Below are 9,119 nucleotides of genomic sequence, written 5' to 3'. Positions count from 1 at the left end.
GGCTATTGACTCTCTCGCAACAAATGCCAACGATCACCCATTTTCTCAAATGATTTCACTTAAGAGTCACACGTCGGAACCTTTTGTGACTATGTTTGTTGTTCTTTGATTGTTGCAATAATTCACACTGTCAAACCTGTTCCGCGCTAGTGTTTTTTGCTGTGTTTTATGCCTAATCAACTTTTTCCTGATGTTTCAGATACAGGTTTTTTTTTTTTTTCAGGGCTGCGGGAAATTACCTCGCTCTCACTTACTGTTTCTTGTCTTAGGTTGAAGTCACCTCTACTCTCTGCTTGTTTCCGCCTTCTCCGGTCTTCTTTAATACTATCGTTTTTCTTGAGATAATATTCCTTTCAACTCGAGAAAAAAAGAACGTCTAAGCTTTTTTTCTATAATTAGATTTTTGCAGCACATGTTTTTCGTCCTTGTAACTCTGTTCTGCTGTCTGTTTTTCCTGACGTTTGAGGATTCTTTTTGTTCCTACTTTCCTGAGAGATTCAAAACTTTTGGATATAATCACGCAGCGTTTGATAATCAAAGATTTCGTTCTGTTTATTGTATAGACTTCGTTCTGGTCTTCAGTGTAGTTGTACTGCTTGTAGGTGTTATTTTTTGGTCTCTGACTCTGAAAAAAAAACACTTTCAGTCTCCGCCTCTTTTCTCCCTTCTCTTACCTCGCCAACCCCTTCTTTTACGCCGTTCTCTTCCTCTGTCCTTCTGGCTAGGTTCCGCCTCGCTTGTGCCGCGGGACTTCTTGTTGACTACTTCCACTTACTCTCGTGGGACCTTGCCTCGAGCGCATCTTCTCTCTTCTGCTATCGCGACTCTCTCCTGCATCCTTCCTGCGGACACGGTTCTACGCGAGGATCATCTCTCGCCGACCGTAGAAGGAGTACCTCGTCGAAGCGCTTGCCACCAGCGGCTCATTGGAAACTCCAGGCCCCGTGATGCGGGTGGCCTAGCCGCGGTCCTGTCTGGTGGTCCTGTTACCGGAGTCTGGCGGCTACGTGACTCTGCTCTGCTATTGATCTATCTGGTGGTGTCTGAGCTCGGGCTCCGCTTCTGTATTCTGCTGCGTCTCTGGGCGTCTCGTGTCCCGGACGGGTGTTGGACCTGTCTCCGGCTCGCCCAGGTTGTTGGCGCTGCTGTCGTCTTTCTCTTCTTCTCCTCTTTTGTACCTCTGGCTTTCAGTCTTAGTGTTGTTCTGTCCGGGGACGCGGGTGGGTCTTTCAACCGTCCTCCTTGTGCTTCGTTTAGTGGGTCTGCTGTGGTCTTGTTCGTGGTTGATGTACGCTTCTTGTTGTGTTCGGGCTCCGGTAGTCGTTTGCTTATCTCTGGGGTCCTTCTGCTGTGGCCTCTTCTGAGGGTCCTTGGGTCGTGGCTTCTCTGTCTCTTTCTTCTGCTGTGCTTGTTGTCCCGTCGAGCGCGTTGGCACTCTGGACTGATCTGGCTACAGCCTCTTCATTGGCCGACTTGCTTGACTATGAATTAGTCTACTTTTGCTCTGCGAAACGGTCGTCCATAGACCTGCTCTTACCGTTGTCTATGTGTTCTTTATGCCTCTGGTCAATTACGGCTGGTGAACTGCCTGCGTTTTCTGGAGGTCTGGATCACGATGATTACTGAAAAAAATTTATAGTTTACTAAAGAACGTGTATATCATCTTATTTTAGGAAAATACGAACCATTTATTAAAGGATCTAAATCTACAAATTAATGAAAAAATAGCCTCACTTTATTAATCCTTAATAAACAAACTAGCTCCAATATATCAGAATAACCAGAATGTAAAATTACGTACCTATCTTAAATTAACAACGATTTTTTGGAATGGATGATCTGCCACGTTCTAGGTCTTTCTCCCAAATCTGAAACACCGGTCTTAGCGTATAGGTTCACATATTAACTCCGCTGGTTCTCGGCTTAGCCCTTTCCCATTTGCTGTTTCAATCCTGGTTTCAGTGATACCCTCCCATGCAACTTAACCATGGCGCTCTTAAAGCACGGGGCCTCTCTCTAACCCTAGCTGCTTATGATTAAATAACCATCTGTTGGAATATTGGCGCGACACCTTGCCTGTATAACAACTATTCGTCATACTAGTCGTCTCTAGCCTCCAAATGTTTTTGACTTGTACCACATTCTATTGTGACACCGGTTAACATTCGTTCACACTCTCTCGCACTCCATTCGTTACTCACCGGAACCTGATTCCTGTTACACCGCCTATCACTCGTTACTCCACGTAACCTTCGTCTATACAGACCGGCGTCGTAACTTTGTCGCTTGGACACAGGTAGGAAGGGATCGGACACGCGTCGCTCCTCTGTGTCGGTCCCCCTCTGCAACACAAATAATTCGCCTGTACACATTGTTCTACACCACCTAATGCATTTAGTACACCGTTACGAAGCTTGGTTATCACCTTACAGGTCATTATGCGGTATCACCGTAATAATTTCGCTTTACATCCGCTAATCACTTTGTGGTTAGACACGCTAGGAACGCTGTTGTTTACTCACCGGATAACTTTGCGTACACCTTCTCTTACGTTACATCTGTATCTTACCACCCTCTCCCTCGTACACATTTATGTTACACCGCCTCTATTACGCTATTCTTTGCGTCTTACACCGTAACAATTGGTTCACCGTCCTCGTAACATTGTCGCTACACCGTACTTGACAATTGCTGGTCTCCTTGGATCACCATAACATTCAGTCTGGCTCGCCTTGAGCCTTTATCATTACACGTGCACCTATTCTCTTTCAACTCGTCTAAGAATTGATTACGCTGTCTGTCAATACAGTTACGGTCGTCCTACTCTGTAAACTACATTCGTCTCTTTACGCTGTGTCTCTACCAATGCTAGCTTTCGGATCTCTCTTTGCTGTGTAATAATATGTTACTCGCCGTTCCTTAACAATCGTCTTACGGTGTAACTAAATGTTACGGCTTCTGTTTAAACAATGCTTTATCGCTCTGCTCCTCGCTTTCTCTCTCTGTCTAACATTGCGCTTACGCGTCTTTACTCTTTGCTAGCTGCCCTACTACGGTTGTAACTACTAGCTTGCCGTTTTAGCGCATCTTTAACTCATCTTCCTTTGATCAGGTTTCAAGCCGGGTTAAGCTTTCTGGTTCTCCTAAGCACATTGTGTTCTCTTTTTTGCTGCTCCTCAGCCTTCAGCCTGGGTCTTTCTGACTACCAACTACTTTTCTTGTACCATAGTGGGTCACGGCACTCATCTGTGAGCCGCTGACTGCCGACTCGAAGCGTTGCTCCGACGTGTCGGGCTCTCTCTACTCCTGTTGAAACCCCTCTGTACTACCAGAAAAAAATCAAATGATGACCTCATAGCCCTTAGCCCGATGGTCTCCTCCTTCTCTTAGGGCTCTTCGTACTTGTGGCTGACTAACTCACTGGATGATTCTGTGAAATTTGTTTCGTTCACAGAATCTTCTCTAATGTAAACACAACGCAGTGGGGCTGTCCGCTTTGTTGTATGAACACTCCATGCTCAAATTCGACCCATTTCAACGAATCATCTCTGCGGTAAACTCCACGCTGTAGGCCTGGCCGCTTTAACGTTTGTGATGTTTTAATGCATTCTAATGCAATGGCACCAGTTTTTCTACAATGTAATGCTTTACAACTTTGTGGAAAAAACCAAAGCTGTACAACTAGATCCTGAAAAGGATTTGGAGATTTTAAGAAGTTTTTTTTTTGAAAATCATTTGAGAGGCTGGTTTTTCCAAATATTTCTCTAAGTCAGCAGTCACGCCAGAAATACATAAAAATCTGTATTTCGATCCTATGCATCACAGGTATATTTGTGTAAATTGATTTTCTTAAATAAATGTATTTAAAAATTTCCACGTTTTAGCTTTTAATAATGGTTTAAATGAATAAGAAGCTTGAATCAGCTTAAATTCAATAGTTGTTTCTGTAGCTTCAAATTGGGCACAGACCAAATACCTATTTTTATATTTAGTAAAAAACAGATCTCCGATAAAATAAACTGACTCGGTGTATATATTGTGGTATGCTTTCACTCTTAGTCATATTATAAAAACGTATATTAAATTATTTTTTACTCTTGAATAAACTGTATACGGAGGTATAACATATCGTAATAAGGGGTATGAAGAAAATAAGAAAATTTGTATGGGAGCTGGTCAAAAGATGTACAGGAACGAGACCGACTTTTTTCGAATGATATCGCCGAGACATGAAAAAAAGTCTTCTGGACTCTCTAAATCTTTTTAATCTTTTGTACTCAGTGGAAAGGTCTTTCGTTCACTTGATAGATCCGGCCATGTAATAAATTTTTACAATCTTCCGAACGTTAGCCAAAGTCGTTTATTAGCATAACTTTTGAAGTACTTTTTTAAACTGCATAATATTAACTAGGGCCTTAAGGATCGAATGAGACCAAAACGGTCCAAATCGGTTCAACCAGTCCGGAGATAGTCGAGTGCATTTTTTTTTTGGTGCACGAACTCACATCCTGACACACGCACAGACATTTGTTTAAAATTTGATTCTGAGTCGATAGGTATACGTGAAGGTCGAATTAAGAAGTTCAGTTTTCGAGTTTTTTCATTTCATCAGTAAGGTGAGGAAGGCAAAAATAAAGCAAAATTGATAAAAAAAAATATTTTCTCAAACCTCGAAAAAAAAAACTACTTCAATTCATTCTATTCTCTGATTTCGAATTTTTTATTTGTAGAACACTTTTATGTCTATTAAAATGTCCTTTCAAATTGAAGAAAAAGCATTATTACAGTCTGGAATCGTTTATTCAAAGCCTAGATTTTCCGAAATTTCAATCAACAGAAGTTCAAAACAAACAATACAATTATTTGCTTACTTCCAACATCAAATTCGGGTTCCAATTTCAGTCCAATTCGAAGGGTTGAGCACCTATTACATTACCAAATGCATTTTATCAATATCTAAACAACGCTATTTTGGCCGCCATCTTGGATTTGAAATTAGTTTAGAGCTAAACTACTCTTGTTTAAGACAACGAAAAAAAAAATCATGGTTCTATTATCCGAAGTGAAATTATTCCATCGGTTTATCGAATCAGAACTATAAATGTATTCTGAATAGTTTACAGTTGATTACTCAGGGTTTTACATCTAATATAAATATTTTTAGATATTTTTAGTCAGTGATTTCTCAGGAAAAAGAATTAAGGAATGAGGGAAAACATGCTTTTTTAACAAAATTTTCTGAGTTATATTTGGGTTTAATTAATGGAAATAACCCGAATCGCAAACAACAAGACCATCAAGTTGCCATCCAGATACCTGAAATTAGTTATTCAACCCATGCTCTTGAAGCTTCTGCTCGAAGCGGAATATTGATCCAGAGAAAGTGTGTTGGTAGTCCTCACTGAACCACGTCAGTCCCGCTGCAAGTCAACGCGTCACTTTGGTTGGTTAGCCTCCTTCCATTCGACCCTTCAACCACCCACAAACTTCCCGTTAGTGTTCGATTCCAGGAATCGCCATCACTAATCCCGTCCACTACACACTCAACCGTCTAGTAGTGTGGGACGGGGAAGGGGAAGCTCTTATCTGGTTTATTTCCAATGTCATCGCATTCTGAAAAAAAAGCCGGCCCATGTCCAACTCTATTTCTCTCATTCAATGTGTGCACCAGTTGGAAAACAACAATCCAACTATTACGTGCATTTAGTGCGCGCCTCTCTCTCTCTCTCCCTCTCTAAAGTGCAAACCAAAGCGAAATAGTATCGCATCGGAAAGTGATAAATCAGCACAACATGAAAACTATCGAACGAGCGAACTAATACAACGAACGCTGCAAATCAGGCAGCAGAGACGAGTCGGTGTTCGTCGTCGTCGCAGAATTGATAAAGTGGCAAATAAAGAATCTCTTTGCAGCCAGTAGTGTGTAAATTGCGCGAGTACACACGGTTATGCGTGGCGATGGTGACCTTTCACGGCGAGGGGAAATTCACGGTCACGGTTAATCTGCCTGTTCAATTTGCTTTAGTTGGTACTCTCGCTCTCTCGAGCAAACGAGAGCAAAGCGGAGATAACGCAAGAAACCGAAAAAAGAGAGATACTCTTTTGGTCACTGTCTTTGATCTGATATTTTCAAATTATCTTAACTCAGAGATGTTTTGAGCAAACAAAACCAGATTTAGATGTTGATCAGTTGAAAATATATATTTAAATACACTAAAAAATTATTTTAAAAAATATTCAGAGATCCAGAATGCTCAAAACATGCTATTACTACTAAATTTATTACATTTTTTTTTTGTCAAAACGTCCATGATGTTGACAAAAAGCATTTTGATAGCTTATATGCTCAAATTGGCTATAACTCAGAAGTGACTTCCCCATATAACGTGGTATGGAAAATATGTTTTTAATTTTTAATTATTTAAAATATTTTTTTCAAAATTATTTTAGAAATTTATTATTATTGTTATTTGTTTCATTTTTCACATTCGACCTTTTGTCCTTTCGTCGTTTGGTCCATTCGACCTTTTTCCCCTTTCGACCTTTTGTCCACTTTCGACCTTTTGTCCACTTTCGACTTTTTGTCCATTCGACCTTATGTCCTTCGACCTTTTGTCGCACGTCCAAATTAACAATGAGTTTTTTAAGCTTTCCGTGACATCGTGACTTATCAACCAACCCTTTATCACAAGCCAACATGGTGCTCACTTCGCTTACCCCCTTCGATGGCGAAATTGCGTTTCTAAAGCTGAAATGATTTGCATATGTTGCTGGCTGCTGCAGCACACAATACCACCATCAAAATAATAATATGTGTGTCAAGTTTGTGTGCGGGAAGAAAGTTCCCCGGGAGATGATTCATCGCGGCTCCTTCCTGCCTTGAACCTCTACGAAAAAATAAACCCACGATGCCCACTTTACCCTTGACACGATGCCCCACTTTCCTACTTCCTACCACCTACAACTCTGAAACTCAGCTGACAGCTGACAAAGGTAAACAAAAACAAGTGATAAACAATGGATTAAGGGGACACTCACCTGCCGCCGCCGCTTGGTCGGTTCCCCACGCCACGGTGGCCATCATCAGGCAGGACACGCCAACGACCAGTGCAAACCTCGACGGAGTCATCTTTGCTTTTGCTCCAAGATCGGATAACTTCCTTTTATCACCTCGTCCTTCTCTCCTCTTCCTCCTAGTTTGGCTCTGCCTTCAGCAGTAGAAAAAACGATGATGGTCGGGCAGTCGCCGGAAATCGATCGATCGATTGCAGTAGGCCTAATTCCCCTTGGATTTCTTTTGTTCTATGCCGTGTTGTGACGGTGATTTCGCGGAAATCCAAGGTGGCGTTGACGCGTATGGTCTAAATGGACTCCAGGCTACTGGGACCAGATGTGAGAGGCTCGTAATTGATTGTTAATTACGACGACGGCGATGATGACGACGGTGCCAGGGTTCTTTTGCGTGTAGCACTCTTATTTCTTCCTCGATTTGACTCCCGCACACGAATGACGGCGAGTTTGTGTCGTTCTTTTTTGTTCTGCCTATTCTGGCTGCCTTGCTGCACTGTACCTGGCAGTGTTGGCAAGCGACCGGTTGTTACAGGTTGTTAATTAGTCATAGAATCGAAATTGGTTACCTAAACTAAGGCTTTAGACAGCCATGTTGTTTTCAAATCCATTAATATACTTAAAACTCTTTCGGTACATGAATGGGTTTACCTTTTTTTATGAATACATAGAAAACTTCATTCAAAAGCCAATATAAAGCAATGTTCACTTTAATTTTAATTTGTTTGGCATCACTTCTGAGTATTATCTTCTGTCACATTAGTCGGTACTGCAGATGTGAAATAACTGTGAAGTCGTTGCTGAAGGGCACAAACAGTTAAAAACCACGTTTGTTGCATACAGAACAGCGATTTTCTATTTGAGTTTTTAAATGTTACGTTTTGTTCAGAAAGAAGCTGAGTTTTTTTTTTTAAAGACACGTGAAGCTGAATCTGAACAGTAAATGTCCAAATAAATAGAGTCAGTAGAGACTAATTGTTTTGTTGAGTGTCTGCAATTGCACTATGCAACTGGTCACCGTACTGTATCACCTTAACTATTCTATGGCGCTTTATTTACCAAATTTGTCTTATTGTCTAATCAATCAATTTTAACTAAAATTTAGGGTTTCGTTCAAACGACAATTGTATGCATACGTGTTTTTATGTTCTGTTTTTAATTAATTCCACTATGAAATCCGAACAAACCTGCACACAGGTAATTGGGTTCTAAAATAAAGTATAAATTTGTTTTATTATTGTTCACAACGATAAAGCTCATTTTTCTGAGTACAATGACCCGTTGTACGACTGCAAAGGATTTGAAATGGATTTTTAAATTTGGTCCTAAAATTAAGTTAAGATTGCTGATATTATTCTTCACAACGGTAAAGCTTATTTTTCTGAATACAACGATTTTTTGTACGACCACAAAGAGTTTAAAATGGATTTTTGAATCAATTTTGAAAAATTAACCTCGCGGTCCTTCTTGACAGAAAAGCTCCTACTTGACAGCTCGTTCCAAGGGGACCATAGTTGATCCATCGAAAATATGTTATCTTGTCAAATTTTTTTTGCATTAAAATTAAGAAAAGTATGATTATAAATGGTTTTTAATCATGTTTGTTACCGTTGTTCATAAAAATTTACATAGGGCTTTAGGACCCTATTTAACCCTGTAACGCCCATGGTTGCACTAGAGTACCATTATTTTTTACTCCAAATTGACATTTCTCGAAAACTATTGAATGAAATGAACTCATTCTTCCTGCACAGTGTTATTTAGGATATTTACTGCCTCAAATTCAAGTTTTATCAAGTTTGGTCAAGTTTGCCATTGGCAAGGAAAAATGTAAAAAATCTCGATTTTGCTCTGAGCGGGAAACGGGTAAACTAAAGTGTAATTTTAAATTTGTGTCTTTGATTGGAATGAAGCCATTTTGCATCATCGTTTTTTTTTCTATTCAAGGCTTCATACAATTTGCGGGCTGGTCATACAAAATGGGCTATAAATACACATATTCGAAAATCTGTATCTTGAGAAGGGATTTTCTGATCGACTTGGTGTCTTCA

At 40.3% G+C, this 9,119-nt stretch overlaps 1 protein-coding gene across 1 annotated transcript; it reads right to left on the bottom strand.

Moving 5' to 3' along the window:
• Positions 1-1,021: 1,021 nt before the first annotated feature.
• LOC120429780 (uncharacterized) lies at positions 1,022-7,129 on the bottom strand. The gene is made up of 2 exons (XM_039594839.1): positions 7,039-7,129; positions 1,022-1,407 (listed from the first exon to the last, which is right to left on the bottom strand). The coding sequence occupies exons 1-2, from the start codon at positions 7,127-7,129 to the stop codon at positions 1,022-1,024; spliced, it is 477 nt and encodes a 158-aa protein (XP_039450773.1).
• Between the last annotated feature and the right edge of the window lie 1,990 nt (positions 7,130-9,119).

The sequence above is a fragment of the Culex pipiens genome, chromosome 2, assembly GCF_016801865.2.
Source record: "Culex pipiens pallens isolate TS chromosome 2, TS_CPP_V2, whole genome shotgun sequence".
Lineage (NCBI taxonomy): Eukaryota > Metazoa > Arthropoda > Insecta > Diptera > Culicidae > Culex > Culex pipiens.
This window is presented reverse-complemented; position numbering and strand designations above follow the sequence as displayed.

What these genes read in the sequence shown, in the direction of transcription:
- LOC120429780 (XM_039594839.1), bottom strand. Translation starts at nt 7,129, where the DNA reads ATGACTCCGTCGAGGTTTGCACTGGTCGTTGGCGTGTCCTGCCTGATG. An exon ending in CGACCAAGCGGCGGCGGCAG is followed by an intron (nt 1,408 to 7,038) that starts GTGAGTGTCCCC and finishes CGGGACAACAAG; the next exon opens with CACAGCAGAAGAAAGAGACA.